The sequence below is a fragment of the Neoarius graeffei genome, chromosome 14 (assembly GCF_027579695.1).
Source record: "Neoarius graeffei isolate fNeoGra1 chromosome 14, fNeoGra1.pri, whole genome shotgun sequence".
NCBI lineage: Eukaryota > Metazoa > Chordata > Actinopteri > Siluriformes > Ariidae > Neoarius > Neoarius graeffei.
Genome location: NC_083582.1, coordinates 71,933,223 through 71,953,545, shown reverse-complemented (window position 1 = coordinate 71,953,545; position 20,323 = coordinate 71,933,223). Strand labels below are relative to the sequence as shown.

The 20,323-nt window shown below is 42.1% G+C and overlaps 1 protein-coding gene across 1 annotated transcript in view; it reads right to left on the bottom strand.

Annotated features, from left to right (window-relative positions):
* Positions 1-20,323, bottom strand: part of LOC132898587 (alpha-actinin-2-like) — a 78,400-nt gene that overhangs the window by 35,272 nt on the left and 22,805 nt on the right. The window contains exons 5-9 of the mRNA XM_060940300.1: positions 20,121-20,208; positions 15,902-15,980; positions 12,274-12,355; positions 3,589-3,674; positions 3,290-3,382 (exon numbers count right to left, since the gene is read on the bottom strand). Of these exons, the coding sequence (XP_060796283.1) occupies positions 3,290-3,382; positions 3,589-3,674; positions 12,274-12,355; positions 15,902-15,980; positions 20,121-20,208 (428 nt within the window). The remainder of the gene's footprint in view (positions 1-3,289; positions 3,383-3,588; positions 3,675-12,273; positions 12,356-15,901; positions 15,981-20,120; positions 20,209-20,323) is intronic.

The following is a 20,323-nucleotide window of genomic DNA, read 5'->3' as shown; positions in this document are numbered from 1 at the left end:
TACTTTTTGAGTTATGTTGGGAAAAGCAAAAAAAAAATCCTTGATCTGTATACATATCCGGATTTGCATCAAAATCTAATCAATGGTTTTTCAGCCCAAGACTCACCTTTCCTCCAAATGTCATCAAAATCACTGTACTGTTCATGACATTTTGTGTTCCATTGGGAACAGACAAACAAATAGAGGCGAAAACATAACCTCCTCCAACATAGCTGCTGAAGGTAAACATGTATATCCAAAGTCAGGAATACCCCAAAACTGGGCTGTTCTTATGAACTCTTCTCATGAACTTCATCGATGCAAGAATCTGCTTGAATGTAGTGATATTACAAGGAGCACTGATTTCGTGGTCAGTGATTTATTGATTCAATTTTGGACCAAATCTACAATAGAGGTGCCCTGATATGAATTAAAGGACACATGAGAGCTCATCAGAAATGTTATACCAGAACGTAGCAGCTCATCTGGCCTACCATCAAAACCACCATGACGACCAAAGCATCAAACAGAACTGAAATGTGACAATATGAGAGAGGACCAACCACCATGACAAATTGCTTACATCAGGAAAATCAACAAAGGACTAAATTTTGTTCCCCAAGAGAAGATCTACCCAAAACATCAATCAGAACTGAATTCGCACGATAAATGAGAGAGGAGATACAGTTCTGTAGTTGACCTAATTACTAATTTGTTAGCAAAAAATTGACAATACAATGACCAAGTTTTGTGCAGAAGGTCTAGTTCTTTCAAATGAAACAATCAGAACTGAAATCCATTGAGAACTGATGGAGGGAGGAGACATGATTTAACTGAAAAGAAACAAAGTTGTAAACAAATCGTTGACAACAAGAAAATCAACAAACAAATGACTAAGTTTTGTTCCTCAAGGGAAGATCTACTCAAAACATCGATCAGAACTGAAATCGGGTGAGAACTGCGAGAGGAGATACAATTCTAGTGAAAAGTCTGAGAACTTAAGTTGACCTAATTACCAGTTCGTTAGCAAGAATTTGACAATACAGTGACCAAGTGTTGTACAGAAAGTCTAGTTCTTTCAAACTAAACAATCAGTGGTGGGTTTCCCAAAAGCCTCTTAACACTAAGAGCATCTTAACTTGGAGAGAGGAGTGCTCGTTATGCTGCTCGCTCTACCATTTAACAATGATCTTTGTACTATGATGCTTTTGGGAAACTCCACACAGAACTGAAATCCATTGAGAACTGAGGGAGGAGACATGATTTAACTGAAAATAAACAAAGTTGTAAACAAATTGTTTACAACAGGAAAGTCAACAAACAAACGACCAAGTTTTGGTCCTCAAGGGAAGATCTACCCAAAACATCGATCAGAACTGAAATCGGATGAGAAATGAAAGAGGAGATACAATTCCAGGGCTTAATTTGAGCCGGAACATGATGGAAAAAGATCCGTAACCTCCGTCGTCGGATCCGGCAGCTATTTTCATTTCATTCGGTGTTCCGGCAGCTATTTAAATGGATCAGATCACCTCCGTGACCATCACAAAGGGAAAAAAATCAAACAATAAATTAAATAAATAAGTAAATAAAAATTTGTTTAGTGTTCGGTTTTGATTTTGATATCTGTTGTTGATTTCTCTCCTATGACATCCACAAAATCTATGCAAAAGGGGAGGGGGGGTACATGGGGTGTATACTTCCGCTCAATAGAACACCGGGTTTTTTGTAGCCGTTAGCTTGCGCTGTGGAAAAAATGGCAAAAAACAAGAAAGCTTACTAAAATTTTTCAAAGTCCCAGGACAGCTGGATCCTAAACGACTTAAAATGGACGACGTTGGACACAGTGACACTGCACCACTGACCTGCTGCAAGTCTACCAGCCTGGCACTGCTTTTAAACTTGAAATATGCTTGAAATCCTAGGCTATGCTTTTAAATACCCTACTTAAATCCTTAAAATGAGTCATTTAACTCATGTCTTGTGTGATCTGATCTCCAATGGTGAAATAAACCGGTTGTGATATGAGTACTGTCTGTTATTTTAGAAGATAAATTTAATATATAGCCTAATAAAAAATAATATTTTATAACATAATATCACGACATATTACTGTCTGTAACTGTTCGTCACTAAAACGTTTTCTAAGATCATAATGTCTGATATTATTATTATTTTTTTTGCCAAGCGGGGCCACTGCCGGGTCGGTCGACACGTGTTAGGTCTATTGTTCAAATGCGGTCTACGGTCTATGGGGCTGCGTTGTGGGTGCAAGTGCCAGGACCGTTTTATTTATTTACTTTCTTTATAATCTCAGTCAGATACACAAGCAAGATTAAGTCTTTACTCTGCTGTGTTTTATTATGGCCATCAATATATTGTAACCTGTGTTTGATTTGTTAATTGTTGATCCAGTTGTTGCCTTAACGCAGGGATCTGCAATGGCTCGGGAGCCAGATGTGGCTCTTTTGGTGACTGCATCTGGCTCGCAGATTAATCAGCTCACATTGAGATCAAGAAGTACACCTCCATTTAATGAAAAAATCAGTTAGCTGTCCGCAAAGCAAAGCCTTTTGACAAAGAACATGGCGAAAAGGGAAAAAAGGTGACTGGTAGGCTACCGTACATTTCAACAGGAATGGACAGAGGAATTCGTCTTTGTGGGGTGAGAGGGTCCTGCTTTGTGTCCAATAGGCCTATACAATGACAAGATTGCATCGATGAAACAATGAAATAAAGCGGCACTTCGAAACACACCAAGCTACGTTTGCGTCAAAATATTCAGCGGGAGACAAGAGGAAGACGGCATGTCAAGAGCCTCTTCATTATGAAAAAGAATATATTACACTCAAATTGTTGGTCATACGTAAAAATGCATTTTAGTTGTATTCAGCGTCACTTTTTATATATGGCTCTCACGAAAATGTATTTGAAAATATTTGGCGTTCCGGGACCTCCCACTTCACAAATTAAGCACTGTACAATTCTAATGAGAGACCTGGAAATTTTTTTAATTTGGCCTAATTACTAACTTGTTAGCAAAAAAATTAACAAAACAACAACCAAGTTTTGTGCGGAGTAATGAATTCTTTCAAACAAAACAATCGGAACAGAAATCCGTGGAGAATTAACGGAGGAGATGCGATTTAACTGAATTGTGGACGACAGACAGACAATGGACACCATGCCATGGCAATCGGCCTTATGGCCAGATGAGATAAAAATTATATCTGTAAATGTTTACAGGAAATCAGACAACATGTCGGAGATGTACATTCTCAGCGAACATGAATGTATGTGTGTGTCTCACCTCACTTGCTAGTTTTTCATAGTCTTCCATGAACTTCTCATTCTCCTGGTTGACCCCAAGAACTTTACAAATCCTGTTAGCAGCGGTCTCCGCCTTTCAGACACAACATGCACACAGACACATGGTATGTCCGATCATCTGATCATTTATCTCAGGCAAACAGTGAACGAATATGAAACCATAATGTAGCCTGTGCTTTTGAAGAGATGGATAAAGCTTGACAGTTTCCTGTGTGAGGTCAGTGTGGTGTTAAGCCTGCATAAGTGAGGTGTGTCTGACTTCAGGTAAAACAGCTGTACCTGCTCAGCTCCAGCAAAAGCATGGTAGAAGCAGGACACGTAGGTCATGATGGCTCTCTCATCAGGTTTGGGAGTGTTGATGATGTCTGAGGTGGGGGAGGGAAAAGGAAGGATGGTTAAGCAAAAAAAAAAAAGAAAAGGAAAACGGAAACTGGAAAATGCACTAGCATGTAATGGAAAACTATTGGAAGGTGGAGCCAATCTCAGCTGACTTTACACGAGAGGCAGGGTACACCATGGACAGGTCACCAAATTTGGAAAATGACTCAGTTTTCTATATACTTACCTAAAACCAGTGTTGTAGTCGAGTCTGAGTCCAGTCTTGAGTCCCCAGTGTTCAAGTCCGAGTCAAGTCCAAGTCATTAAAGAAAATTTCGAGTCGAATCCGAGAACAAGACTCCAATGACACCATTTGATGTTGGTTGTTGCTGCCTTTACGTGAAAGTGTCTCTGCTACTGTGTTGGACTAACGTTACTGCTCGACTGCCCCATATTTGTTAACAGACTACAGATAAAAAGCTTGTTCATCGCTCAGCAAGCCCCGCCCACTATCAACAGGGCAAATAACATGAGAGAGGGTTAACACTAGCTAGTTCATCGCTCAGCAAGCAAGCCCCGCCCACTATCAACAGGGCCAATAATATGAGAGAGGGTTAACACTAGCTAGTTCATCGCTCAGCAAGCCCCGCTATCAACAGCGTAATGAACATAGCATGTCACTTCCTTCTCTGGGTGGAGTCTTGCCAAATGACGATTGAAGTTCGAGGTTGTCCCCGTCGTCTCCTCGATAGTTCTTCTACATATTGGAACACTCAGTTTTTCCCACTGCACGAGAAGTCTGTATAAGCAAAGCGGACAATCCTAGGGGTGTCTCTCCAGGCATTTTAGCGCCATTAACGTCAGTTTGTTCCTGAACATGACGTATGAACAGGTGAATGTGCATTCCCTTGCACAAAATTAGTATAAAAATTAATGTAGATATAAATATCTTATGACTAATTATTCTGGCACGTTACAAAAAATAAAGAAAAAATCTGAGTCCTCGTCTCCAATTTACAAGTCCGAATGCAGTTAATATACGAGTCCGAGTCCAAGCCCGAGTCATCAGTGTTCAAGTCCAAGTCAAGTCACGAGTCCTTAAAATTAAGGCACGAGTCGGACTCGAGTCCAAGACCTGGACTTGAGTACTACAAGCTTGCCTTAAACAGCTTCATTAAACAAACAAACAAACAAACAAACAAACAAACAAACAAACAAACAAAACACTTATGTATGTGTAACATGGGCAAGGGGTTGCTCGATTGGCAGTAGGTGCCTTTAATGGGTGCGGTGTAGCGTAGTGGGCGTGGTTGTAATTAAGATCAGGTGCCCTGGCAATTGGCATGACACCTTAAGAGTAGCAGCGTTTCCCACTCGTGTCATTTTTTTGGGGGCTTTGTTTGCCTGTCGTTGTGCTTCACCTCTGTCTGGTTTGTTTGCCTTGCCTGCCTGTCGTGGTGCCCCATCTCCGTTTGGTCGGTTTGCTTCCTTATGAGCTGGCCTCTTGCTCACTGGCCTCATGTTTTGCATCTCTTTGGAGAGAAATCTACGTTAGTGATTTGCTGTAATCCTTCGTGCTGCCGTAATCCTGTGGCGTGTTGTGCTCTGCCTGTGTCCAGAGAACCGTGAACATTGGTGATTGGCTGAGGACTGCAAAACCTAGTGCATCAACTTTGCTGTGAAGGCGACCGATTAACCCCTGATTCTACGTTGTGGCTGACATTCATACAGGTGGAGCACTCTACGCTACCCCAGCCACTGTTTTTCCTGTGCCCCATTTTTAGTTTAAAGTGTGTGCGTGTGTCCGTGTGTCGGTGTGAGAGGTCAGCTCACGGTGCGTATTTGGCAGTCGCTACCGGTGGGCTGGGTGTTTGCATGCTTGTGCGTATGGTGTGTGTATGTGTGTGCGGTGTGTAAGTTGTGGGTTATTTGGGTTAGTGTTGAAGGGTAACAATTTTTGGTTTTGGCCACTTTGTGTTTTCGTTGCTTCACTGGTTTGTTTAAATTTATTTTCTTTTTTTTTGTGTGGCCATTGGCATGCAGTGTAACCAGTCAGTGATTTGTGCATTTTTGTATTGTTTTTTTGTCTGCTGAACTGTTTGAAACATTAAGATCTGTCCATTCTGATTGTTGTTGCCCTCAAGGTGTGTAGCCCAAGGACTGAATGTGTGTGTGTGTGTGTGTGTGTTTTATTTATATTTTTATTGGAAAAAATAAATTGTTTATTTTAATACTCCAGTCTCTCTCTCTCCTTCATTGTTCCCTTCATTGGGATCCCCTGCTTGTGGGTTTGGTTAACGTTCAGATTTAATAGTAAACTGTACTGGTTGGTACTCCCCCTGGGGGTTACATATGTACGGTATCTCCATACATGATAACATTAGTTTCAGTAAAAACAGGCCTGCAAAGACAAACCCCTTCAATCATTCTTTCTTCTGATGAAAGCATGTTAACATCTGATTCTGTTTTTGTTTGTATTTTCATTTTCTGCTCACATCTGCCAATATTGAGGTTAGGTTGTTTTTTTTAATCTTTATTTGCAGCAAACTTGGACACACACATCTCTATCTCAACTTCACTGAAATCAATTTTCTTCCTCTCTGTATTTACTTCTTTCTCTCATGGATGAGTATAGCCTGCTAAAAGTTTAAAGAATACATTGTAAAAAATCATTTTTTCAGTGCTTGTACACAAACATTTGGGTATCTGGAGCCTACCAACCCACAAACTCTGAAATTAGACACTCAGTTTCTTTTGGCTGCCTATTTCAGAAAACATGTGCTTCAACAAGATGTTCAGATTTGGCTTCACTTTGTACGTCAGAAAGGGAGCTTGTTAGAATTTTTTTACACTCACTCCGAGGCTGCAGCTGTGGAGTGTGTCAGAGCAGGAAACGGCTTCATTGTCTTGGAGCACGAGGTGAGGAAGTCTTTCAGGAGAATGAACACCAGAAAGGCAACAGGACCAGATGGTATCTCAGGTCAGGCACTTAGAGCTTGCACCAACCAGCTTTCCCAAGCACAGTTGAGAACTCCCACATGATTTAACAGTCCCTTATCATTCCTGTCTCAAAGAAACCCCAATCCACCTGCATTAATGACACTCGCCCAATAGCCCTGACCTCAGTTGTGATGAAGGGCTTTGAAAGGCTGGTCAGAGCCTTCATCATCTCTTCATTACCGAGACCTTGGACCCATTACAGTTTACATACCATCTCAGTCGCTCAACATATGACACCATCACACACCTACTACACTTAGTCCTGACCCATCTGGACACCCCTTCTAACCTACAACCAACTTAGCCTCTCCTTGTGTCAGTGGATCTCGGACTTCCTGACAGGCAGACCACAAGCAGCACAGTTGGGCAGACATGTCTCACCTTCCTCACCCTCACTACTGGAGACCCCCAGGCTTGTATCCGGCCACTTGCAAACTCTACCACCATTGTCAAGTTTGCTGATGACACTGTTATGGTGGGTCTGATCTCATCTCTGATAATGAAAAAGGCCGACCTGGAAGAGAATAAAAACCTAGAGAACTGGTTCCAGGAGAACAACCTCCACCTGAACGTCAGCAAGACAATGGACTTGATATATACACTCACCAGCCACTTTAACAGGGACTTGTTCTTGATTCTAAGATTCCTGTTCTTGGTTGCAGGAGTGGAACCCAGTGTGTTATTCTGCTGTTGCATGCTGAGATGCTTTTCTGCTCACCACGGTTGTAAAGAGTGATTAGATAAGTTACTATATCCTTCCTTGCAAAAAAGCTCGAACCAATCTGTCCATTTTTCTCTGACCTCTCTGATCAACAAGGCGTTTGTTTCCACCCACATTGAGAACTGTTGCTCACTCACTCACTCACTCACTCACTCACTCACTCACTCACTCACTCATTCAGTGTCTTTTGTTTTTGGCACCATTCTGTGTAAACTCTAGAGACTGTTGTGTGTGAAAACCCCAGGAGATCAGCTGTTTCTGAAATACTCAAACCAGTCCATCTGGCTCAAACCAACACCCATACCACAGTGAAAGAAAGTCACACTTTGAGATCACAATTTTTTCCCATTCTGTTTGAACACTGTGAACATTAACTGAAGCTCTTGATTTGTATCTGCATGATTTGATGCATGGGCGGCACGGTGGTGTAGTGGTTAGCGCTGTCGCCTCACAGCAAGAAGGTCCGGGTTCGAGCCCCGTGGCCGGCAAGGGCCTTTCTGTGTGGAGTTTGCATGTTCTCCCCGTGTCCGCGTGGGTTTCCTCCAGGTGCTCCGGTTTCCCCCACAGTCCAAAGACATGCAGGTTAGGTTAACTGGTGACTCTAAATTGAGCGTAGGTGTGAATGTGAGTGTGAATGGTTGTCTGTGTCTATGTGTCAGCCCTGTGATGACCTGGCGACTTGTCCAGGGTGTACCCCGCCTTTCGCCCGTAGTCAGCTGGGATAGGCTCCAGCTTGCCTGCGACCCTGTAGAACAGGATAAAGCGGCTAGAGATAATGAGATGAGATGAGATGAGATTTGATGCATTGTGCTGCTGTCAAGGGATTGGCTGATTAGAGAACTGCTTTCAAAAAGCAGGTGGATGTGTGTTCCTAGTAAAATAGCCGGTCAGTGTAGGTGTCAGCACGAAGCAGGAGAGGACAGGAGCTACCATTACCTCAGGATCAGTGGTGCTTACACCTAGTGGAGAGAGTGGACAGTTTCTGGTACCTTGGTGACAAGACCTGTCATGGTCCTGTGACATTAACAGCCTGGTGAAGAAGGCCCGTCAGCATCTTTACCACCTTAGACGCTTAAGGGACTTTAAACTGCCCTCTCAGGTGCTTAGGAACTTGGATTTCTCTGCACAACACCCACACACCTGACATTCACGTCAATACACATGACATGTCTCATATTTATAATTATTTATTGCATTCTTAGCTTTTTCACTGCAACTACCTCAGCTCGATGTTGCACATATCTGCACTTTACACCACATACAGTTCATAATTTTTTTGCCATCTATCTTTGATATTTGGATTTTTACATTTTTCTTTTTCTATTTTTAAGCAATGCTGTTTATATGTCAATTCTGTTTTGTCACTGGACAGTCGTAAAAGGCATTTCACTGCATGTCATACTGTATATGGTTGTGTTTGTGTGTGAGACCAATAAAATTTCATTTGCTTTGAGATCATTTGTCTCCCCAGCTGCTTGTTATACCTGTCTAGCAGTGGCGGCTGCTGGTTTTTAAAACAGGGGAAGCCCATTTTACGCATTCATCGTAAAACCTGTAGGCCGGATATCAAAGCATAGAAAGGTGTGCCCCATTAGCATAGTGAACTAGACAACCCTACCTAGTGGCAGAAAGTATTTTTGCTTGTACATTTCATGTTATAGTCTGGCTTGCCAGGCTAGTGCCTCATATCCTTAATCAAAAATATCAAACATCCAAAAATCACTGGCTATTCAACGAAGAGCCTTGAACATCATACCCTGATATGCAACACAGAGTCTTTAACACAACACCCAGCTGTGCAACACATCCTTGAACATCTTCTGCAACACAGTCTGGAAATTCATAACCAGGTAGGCTATGCAACACACAGAACCTTGAATATTATACCCAGGTATAACCTATAACACAGAGCCCACCATTCTCTTAACATTACTGAACAATATACACACTTCAGATTCATGAACATGAACACTATTTATACACAAATTCTGCCCTCCGCTCCTTTTCCAGAAAATGGTCTGTGACCCTGTCATACCAGCTGGTTGTGCTTTCCAGAGACTTCACCAATTTCTGTTAGCAGCTAGCACTGCAGATCCCAATAAGGCTCAAGCTAGCCTACAACCAGATTGAACTACAAATGAAATAAACAAGTGAATTCGCGAATGATCAAACTGATAGAATGGATGAAAGTTAACGGAGCACAACGAGTAATATTTACATTTATTTACAGAGTAATGTACAGAGACATCAATGAGAAGAAACGTTTATATGAAAAGAAATTTGGACAGCACTTTAGCACACGACTACACTTTCTCGACATCCGCTAGGGACTGACTGATCATACTTCCGTGTTCCTCACCGAAGTACCGCCCTCCTCATGTCTTTCAAACACTACCTCCAATAATCCTTTATCAGCCCGGCTTCTTGTCCCTCCCACTGTCTCGTTTAGTCCCAGAGAAGCCCGGCTTCCCTGGAAGTGACGATTTTGTTGATTTTAACCAATAACAACTAGCCGAAATTGGCTGTTCAGAGCCGTCTCGTAGACTGCAATGGATACCCGGCTGCCAGTCAGTGTTGCCAGATACTGCTGACGTTTTCCATCCCAAAATATGTTCAAAACCCGCCAAAATGCACTTAAAACCGCCCAATCTGGAAACACTGCTGCCAGTCCATAGAGCCCATTGAAATAAGAAAGGTTACAGCCTGGCAGCAAAGGTGATTCTCGTAGCGAACTGCAAGTTCGTCAGACATCAATCAAATAAGTTACAGGATAGTTATGAACATAAATACAATCTTGGGCATATATTATGTTATGCAAGTTATTGTTTTAATGAGAATTCAACGTCGTAGACGCCACAGTTTGGGGAGAGAATTTTAGGGGAAGCTCGGCTTCCCTTGTTGTCTCTGAGAAATCACCCCTGCTGTCTAGGTAATTAAACCCTCTGCATTTTTTGTGAAGTCATATATTTCCTGCACAATTATGTACCATCCATCCACTATCCATAACCGCTTATCCTGTTCAGGGTTGCGGGCAAGCTGGAGCCTATCCCAGCTGACTACGGGTGAAAGGCGGGGTACACCCTGGACAAGTCGCCAGATCATCACAGTGCGGACACATAGAGACAAACAACCATTCACACTCACATTCACACCTACGGTCAATTTAGAGCCACCAATTAGCCTAACCTGCATGTCTTTGGACTGTTGGGGAAACTGGAGCACCCGGAGGAAACCCAAGCAGACATGGGGAGAACATGCAAACTCCACACAGAAAGGCCCCTGTCGGTCGCTGGGCTCGAACCCAGAACCTTCTTTCTGTGAGGTGACTGTGCTAACCACTACACCACCATGCCGCCCCAATTACGTACCTTGTTTTTTTGTTAACCCCGCCGACAGTAGTCGGAGGGGTTATTATTTTCACCTGCGTCAGTCTGTGTGTGTGTGTATCTGTCTGTCTGTCTGTCTGTCTGTGTGTCTGCAAGATATCTCAAGAACCAATGGATCGATTTGGACCAAATTTTGTACATGTGTTGCCAATCACCCAGGAAGGAAACCATTAAATTTTGGAGGTCAAAGGTCAAAGGTCAAGGTCATGGCAGAACTTCGAAATTTTCGCCCAATGTATTTTAATAGGGAAAAGGCGGGGTTTGTACTCGTTAGAGTGTCCCTGTCTAGTTTGTTTTGTTTTCACTTCATTAAGGCCCCAAGCACTGGAGGGGCACAGCCTCTGGTCTCCACCAGAGGGCGCTGCACCAAGGTGCAAGGCCCTATTGTTTTCTGAAGGATTCCTCTCTTTTTATTCTTCTTCTTCAAGACTTGGGCATTTTTGAGGTGGTTCCCATGGGTGAAAATTCATGAAATTTGGTCCACACATCAGTCCTGGCTACCGCTACACAGGGAGGCTTGGCTCCAGGTGTGTCCAGGGGACTCCATAGCGCCCCCACATGTCATTGAGACTTTTGCCCGGTATATAGTTTCACCTATCTGTGTCAAATTTGGTAGGTGTGTGGGGTGCCCCAAGACGAACAAAATTGTAATGTACATTGTATTACCCATACTCAACAAGAAGTGATTTATTGTTGGTTTTGTGCATTTTGACACGCATTACATTTTGATGTTCTCCTCCTCATCTTAACAGCTGTTAGTTTGTTTATACTGCTTATTTCATGTTTCATGTTTACCTGCTATACCTCAAGTGCCCTTGACTGTTTGGTTATTTGAACCAATTTATGTGTGTGTGTGTGTGTGTGTGTGTATGTATATATGAGTGTTTAGTCTACGTCTAGTTCATATCTAGAGTGTTTATACTGTTTATATTGTCTGTTTGAGTGTTTAGTCTGTGTGTAGTTCTTATCTAGTGTTTACACTGTTTATATTGTCTGAGTGTCTTGTTCTTATCTAGTGTTTATACTGTTTATTTATCCTGTTTATATTGTCTGAGTGTTTAGTCTATGTCTAGTTCCTATCTAGAGTGTTTATACTGTTTATATTGTCTGAGTGTTTAGTCTATGTCTTGTTCTTATCTAGTGTTTATACTGTTTATTTATCCTGTTTATATTGTCTGAGTGTTTAGTCTATGTCTAGTTCCTATCTAGAGTGTTTATACTGTTTATATTGTTGTTGTTTTTTTTCAATTATTCTATTTTTATTTATTGCATTGCCTGTTTGCAACGTGGGTCAGAGAGGACTGAAATTTCATCTGTGCTGTATGTCGAGCATGTATAGCATATTTGACAATAAAGTTGACTTGACTTGACTAGGCAGTTTCTTGAATTCATGCCAGATTTGGTATACCGGAGATGCTCGGGCCCTTCATTGCTGCTGCAGCTATATTTGATTTTGAGTCCTGATTTTGATCCTCACCTATTTCCCTACTTGCTCTGAACTCTGTTTCGAATATCTGTTGTGTGTAGTGTGCAGTGTACCTTCTGGATCCAGCATTTTGGGGATGTCGAGGTGTTTCTCTGCAACTTCCAGAGCCAGGTTCAGGTTGCCTAGATGATCATCCTGCACATACATGAATAAAGGATGCACTGAGATGTCTAAAGGATTATTAAGAGCACCTGCCACACTATGACTGCTGACAATTCCAGACCATCTTAGTTTGGATGATGAAACTGTGTTAGAGGGACCATTTAGTGCACACTCTTATTTTGTGAAGAAAAATTGTGCATGAGAACGCTTCACTGACTAGTGGGGGGGGATACTCTTTAGCTTGTTAGTTAGTAACATAAAGATGCAGTTTTATTTTAAATATCATATCATATGATTTCAATGTTGCTGTATGCCTTCGAAACTTGGATGTGTAAGAAAGATGATGAGCGAAGACTGAAAGCAATCAAGATGAAGTGTTATAGACGGTTACTTGATGTGAAGTGGTTCCGTTGTGTGACGAATGAAGAGATCAAGTAGCATGTGCACCTGGAAGATGACGATGTAGCTACTATCAAGAGGAGGAAAGTTTGGCTGTTTGGGCACGTGTGTAGAATGAAAGACGACTGGTTGTTGAAGATAATAATGCTTGGTATGGTTGATGGAAGCAACAGAAATGGGCGGTCTAGACAGGCATGGATTGATAACATCACAGAAAGGACAGACATGACGTTTAACCAGAAGACGGAGACTGTACAAAATCGAGAATGGTGAAGGGCCATGGTAAACGTCAAAAAATGAAGCACCAATGTTTTTTTTTCGAGCCCATTGGTTGATTGATATGATTTCAAAGAACAGTGGTTCGCAAAGTGGGGTCCAAGGAGGGGACGTGAAACATAGCCAGGGTTATTTTTGTTACTGTAATGGAAATTAATCCATTATTATCAAAGTAATTATATTTATTATTGAGCTCTTATAGTAAAATGAGACTATTTGATTGTTTACTTAAATCCATTAGGTTCAATCCAAATTTCAATAGCAACCATTATATAGCTCTGGTTCTTTTCCATTAAAGGCCACTTAGAAGATATTTTTAGTTTTAACAGAGCTGAATTATCAGGAAAATGGCTTGTTTGTGTTTGAAATTATCCTCACAGTTAGCAGACGGCTCCAAAAAAAAAATCACAAATTTATCCATAAAATGTAACCTACTTCAACATTGCAATTGGCAAATTGTTCGAGATTTTTGGCCACGTTCATAACTCTAGCCTTAAACACAACTGTAGCCATGAATTAGATTTTATTTAATGTAAATAAAATAAGCAGACTGTTCTGTATTGCATTTTTTTTCCAACCTAAAATCATCTGATGACTTTTGCTGGAATGTCGCATTTCACATCACTGAGCAATTTTAAAATTTATTTATACAGTGATGCTTGAAAGTTTGTGAACCCTTTAGAATTTTCTATATTTCTGCATAAATATGACCTAAAACATCATCAGATTTTCACACAAGTCCTAAAAGTAAATAAAGAGAACTCAGTTAAATAAATGAGACAAAAATATTATACTTGGTCATTTATTTATTGGGGGCGGCATGGTGGTGTAGTGGTTAGCGCTGTCGCCTCACAACAAGAAGGTCCGGGTTTGAGCCCCGTTGCCGGCGAGGGCCTTTCTGTGCGGAGTTTGCATGTTCTCCCCGTGTCCGCGTGGGTTTCCTCCGGGTGCTCCGGTTTCCCCCACAGTCCAAAGACATGCAGGTTAGGTTAACTGGTGACTCTAAATTGACCGTAGGTGTGAATGTGAGTGTGAATGGTCGTCTATGTGTCAGCCCTGTGATGACCTGGCGACTTGTCCAGGGTGTACCTCGCCTTTCGCCCGTAGTCAGCTGGGATAGGCTCCAGCTTGCCTGCGACCCTGTAGAACAGGATGAAGCGGCTAGAGATAATGAGATGAGATTTATTTATTGAGGAAAATGATCCAATATTACATATCTGTGAGTGGCAAAAGTATGTGAACCTTTGCTTTCAGTATCTGGTGTGACCCCCTTGTGCAGCAATAACTGCAACTAAACGTTTCCGGTAACTGTTGATCAATCCTGCACACCAGCTTGGAGGAATTTTAGCCCATTCCTCCGTACAGAACAGCTTCAACTCTGGGATGTTGGTGGGTTTCCTCACATGAACACTCGCTTCAGGTCCTTCCACAGCATTTCGATTGGATTAAGGTCAGGACTTTGACTTGGCCATTCCAAAACATTAACTTTATTCTTCTTTAACCATTCTTTAGTAGAACGACTTGTGTGCTTAGGGTCGTTGTCTTGCTGCATGACCCACCTTCTCTTGAGATTCAGTTCATGGGCAGATGTCCTGACATTTTCCTTTAGAATTTGCTGGTATAATTCAGAATTCATTGGTCCATCAATGATGGCAAGCCATCCTGGCCCAGATGCAGCAAAACAGGCCCAAACCATGATACTACCACCACCATGTTTCACAGATGGGATAAGGTTCTTATGCTGGAATGCAGTGTTTTCCTTTCTCCAAACATAACGCTTCTCATTTCAACCAAAAAGTTCTATTTTGGTCTCATCCATCCACAAAACATTTTTCCAATAGCCTTCTGGCTTGTCCATGTGATCTTTAGCAAACTGCAGATGAGCAGCAATGTTCTTTTTGGAGAGCAATGGCTTTCTCCTTGCAACCCTGCCATGCACACCATTGTTGTTCAGTGTTCTCCTGATGGTGGACTCATGAACATTAGCCAATGTGAGAGAGGCCTTCAGTTGCTTAGAAGTTACCCTGGGGTCCTTTGTGACCTCGCCGACTATTACACGCCTTGCTCTTGGAGTGATCTTTGTTGGTCGACCACTCCTGGGGAGGGTAACAATGGTCTTGAATTTCCTCCATTTGTACACAATCTGTCTGACTGTGGATTGGTGGAGTCTGAACTCTTTCAAGATGGTTTTGTAACCTTTTCCAGCCTGATGAGCATCAACAAAGCTTTTTCTGTGGTCCTCAGAAATCTCCTTTGTTCGTGCCATCATACACTTCCACAAACATGTGTTGTGAAGATCAGACTTTGATAGATCTCTGTTCTTTAAATAAAACAGGGTGCCCACTCACACCTGATTGTCATCCCATTGACTGAAAACACCTGACTCTAATTTCACCTTCAAATTAACTTCTAATCCTAGAGGTTCACATACTTTTGCCACTCACAAATATGTAATATTGGATCATTTTCCTCAATAAATAAATGACCAAGTATAATATTTTTGTCTCATTTATTTAACTGGGTTCCCTTTATCTACTTTTAGGATTTGTGTGAAAATCTGATGATGTTTTGGGTCATATTTATTCAGAAATATAGAAAATTCTAAGGGTTCACAAACTTTCAAACACCACAGGGGCATGGGCATACATTTAAAGCTGTCTAATAACAGAATAAGAGCTTAGATACAGCATTTACTAAATTTGGCACAATGAAATACAGCACAATCCTGCGATATGGTGCTTTGATGAAAGAGATCACTGCATTTAAAATGTTTCTCTGACATAAATCAGAAATTATGAGTTATATTAGATGTGTTAGTGCTGATAAATCATTAAACTGTGCTGAACTCAGAGCATGCAGCACCACACATGAGCTGTCAGAAAGCTTGGAGAATAGCAAGAAGACCTTGTTGAGTTTGGAGTAGTCAATCAGATCAGGTCTGTGTCTGTGGATCAGGGCGCAGAAGGCCAGGCCATCCTTCCAGCTGGACAAAGCAGCGGTGGGGAAAAAAAAAACAAAAAGCCCAACTGAGAATGAAAATAAATAAATAAATAAATAAATAAATATAATCACGAGATCTATGATCTAGCATGATGCATGTAATACAACATTACTTAGCATGAAAGAAAAGAAAAAAAATTTCTTAAGTGCAAAAGGGGGCGGCACGGTGGTGTAGTGGTTACCGCTGTCGCCTCACAGCAAGAAGGTCCAGGTTTGAGTCCTGTGGCCGGCGAGGGCCTTTCTGTGTGGAGTTTGCATGTTCTCCCCGTGTCCGCGTGGGTTTCCTCCGGGTGCTCCGGTTTCCCCCACAGTCCAAAGACATACAGGTTAGGTTAACTGGTGACTCTAAATTGACCGTAGGTGTGAATGTGAGTGTGAATGGTTGTCTGTGTCTATGTGTCAGCCCTGTGATGACCTGGTGACTTGTCCAGGGTGTACCCCGCCTTTCGCCCGTGGTCAGCTGGGACAGGCTCCAGCTTGCCTGCGACCCTGTAGAACAGGATAAAGCGGCTAGAGATAATGAGATGAGAAGTGCAAAAGGAAAATCATTTTTCCTTCCTCACAAAAGGAATATAATTGGAGTGTACCCCACCATTTTCTTTCACTGTTACTAAAATTAATTTAACCAATGAATCACATTCCTCAAATAGTCCATCTTTGCCAAGGAAGAAAGAAATGCAGTGAGAGAGCAGTTTGACCCTGAATCAGTCTAACTGCAGGAAGTGAACCAAACATCCTGTGTCTTCTGATTTATATTAGTATTTTATCATTGATTCAGCTCAGTGTTCTGTCACTTGATTTGCATGCAGACCCAAAAGATTTATTTCCTCCCAAGTGTCACTGGAAGTACAAAACAGATAAGGGGACCACAGGGGTTTGTGAAACATAGCCAGGGGATCCACTTTTTTGTTATAATAATGGAAATCAATCCACCATTATCAAAGCTATTATAGTTATTATTGAGCTCTTCACTCTAATTCAGTGGTGACAACAATGAAACAACAACAACAACAATGAAACACTACCAACGAACACCAACAACAACCAATAGCATCAACACCACCAACACCCACCACCAACAATAAAACCAACACCACCAACACCAAACCAAAACCAACAACAGCACCAACAACACCCACCACCATCAACAACACTAACACCAACAGCACCACCAAAACCAAAAACAACACCAACAATGCCCACCACCATCAACAACAAAATCAGCATCTCCACCACCACCACCACCAACAACAATTCCACCACCAACAACACCAAAACAAACACCATCAACAACAACACCCACAACACCCACCAACATCAACAACAAAAGCAACATCACCACCACCACCAACAACAACAACTTCACCACCACCACCACCACCACCACCAAGAACACCAGAACCAACAACACCAATAACAAAACCAACAATACCACCAAAACCAACAACAACACCAACAACACCCACCACCATCAACAACACTAACACCAACAGCACCACCAAAACCAAAGCCAACAACACCAACAATAATGCCCACCACCATCAACAACAAAATCAGCATCTCCACCACCAACAACAACTCCACCAACAACACCAAAACCAACACCACCAACAACACCTACAACACCTACCAACATCAACAACAAAAGCAACATCACCACCACCACCGACTTCACCACCAACAACAAAAACACCACCAACTCCACCACCACCAATAACAACACCAAAACCAACAACAACGCCACCACCAACACCAAAACTAACACCAACAACACCAAAACCACCACCAACAACAGTAATGCCACCACCACCACCAAAACCAACAACAACACCAACAACAACGATGCCACCATCAACAGCAATGCCACCACCACCACCAACAGCAATACCACCACCAAAACCACCACCACCACCACCACCACCAACAGCAATGCCACCACCACCACCAAAACCAACACCACCACCAACAGCAACACCACCACCACCACCAAAACCAACAACAACAACACCAACAACAACGATGCCACCACCAACAGCAATGCCACCACCACCACCAACAGCAATGCCAACACCAAAACCACCACCACCAAAACCACCACCACCAACAGCAATGCCACCACCACCACCAAAACCAACACCACCACCAACAGCAACACCACCACCACCAAAACCAAGACCACCACCACCAACAACAATGCCACCACCAACACCACCAACAATGCCAACACCAACCACAACACCACCATCAACAGCAACGCCACCACCAACAATAACAGCAACAAGCACCACCACCTTCCACACCAAAACCAACAATGCCACCACCACCGACAACAACAACAACAACAACAACAACTCCAACAATGTAGAACTATGAACAATGTAACGTTAGCAGTAATGCTAGGTGAATGGTAACTCAGTGCAGCGTACCTTAAGGCCCGGTCACACAGCACTCCGCGTCTATATCACGTACAAAAAGATACAAAAATCTGGTGGACGTGGTTGTAAGTGGTAATTTTTGGTCAATTTTGGCTTTGCCGTGCTTTGTACGGGATATGGCTGTCGGCGGCTGTTTCACTGCCATAGCACTGCCAAATCACGGGTAACCGCGGCTCAGCGTCGTTGGAAGAGCGGCTTGCTGCGCATATAAAAGCGGTAGGATATGTTGAGCCTGTATCAGTTGGTTCTGTTGGTGCTGGAGCATTAAGATGAGGACATCACAGCGTTGAGGGTTCATGTTCACCCCTTGACATCTAGACTGCAAGTGCCGAGGTCTCAGAAAATTACGGTATTTACATGCCGCAAATCAGAAGTGATGCAGAAGTGATTAGACAGTGATCAATCGAATTTAGAACTTGTTTGAGACGTCGTTTAACGGGCTTAGACAGTGCTATGTACGCGGAAAAATCCATTTCTCAGTGATAAGCCGCTAAACACACACTATATCCCGTGATACCAACGCGTAACACCCGTCCGATGACCGTGCTCTGCCCGTGATAGGCCGCCAAACTTTCGCGTCTTACCACGTCTCCCCAAGTTTTAATAACGGCCGGGACACTGATTATCACGTGTTTTTCACCTGTGTTGCACGTCTTTACCACATGTGCCGGCCGTGGTTGTCCGTGGTCTAAAGTTTTGAGCAGTCCAAAACTTTTTGCCGCGTCCGACGCCGTTCCGATTTTCCCCTGCGTCCTGTCACGTCTGTATATCGACTGTAACACGTCTTAACTTCGACATCAACACGAACAATATCGTCTGCTTCACGGGAGAGCACTTTTTGACGGGTTTTGGCCGTGATAAAGCCGTAAAGCGCTGTGTGACCGGGCCTTTAGTTTTGAAATCACAGTACATGGAGTACATACAATACTTCAACTGCAAAAAATGGCATCTTAGCAAATAGAAATATCTAGAATGCAGTCAAATTTATCAACTGTTTCATGTTGCTAGATTACAATAAGCCCAGTATAACAACTATAAAGCCTATTTATAGTCATATTTTATGATGATAAACTTTAAACTAATAATGAATTTTGCTTCTTTCTAGAAAGAAATGCTTAATGTTAGCAAAATTATTTGTCAATAGAACAAGACTGATTCAAGCTTGAAATTAGTAAAGAAATGTCTAGAAATAAGTTTAATAATCTTATACATGGTTAATGTAATTTGCTAATCGGAAATTCTAGACCATTTTGACTAAATTCAAGATATTTTATCTTGCTAAGATGTAATTCTTTGCAGTGTAATCATTTATTTAGCTCTGTGTTCTGTCAATTGATTTGACATCATTGATTTACACGCACGTCTATTTACTTCCTAGTGTCATTGGATTATGATTACAATTAAAAGTCTGTGCTTTGAGTGCTCCACAAACCCAATGTAATATATGGGAGGAGATCATAGATGCTTTACAGCTGACTTTCAGCAGAAAAACCTGGTCATAGACAGGGGAAAGTGGTTAATCTCTCCAGGCGAGGTGGTACAAATGATCGTCAGGGTGCTGATATTTTGAAAAATTCCCATTTCTTTAAGCCCACAAAACATTGTTACTCATTTTAAATATAAGTTTTTTTTTTCTGGCTTGTAAATCAGAAACAGTATATTATCTATTGGAGTACATAATCTCTCACCTGCCGTGGAAGTTTTGGATGTTGACGTTCCTGTAAGGAGCCGTCTTCCTCTGGCACCACAGCAGCAAACCTTCTTTAGCTGAGGTTTCTGGAAAAAAAATCAACAGAGCCACTAATAAGTGCAAAAGAAAGAATCCTGTGGCTTACCAATAAATAATAGGCTACAGAAAAAGAATATAAATAGCATTTTTTTAAACACCAAT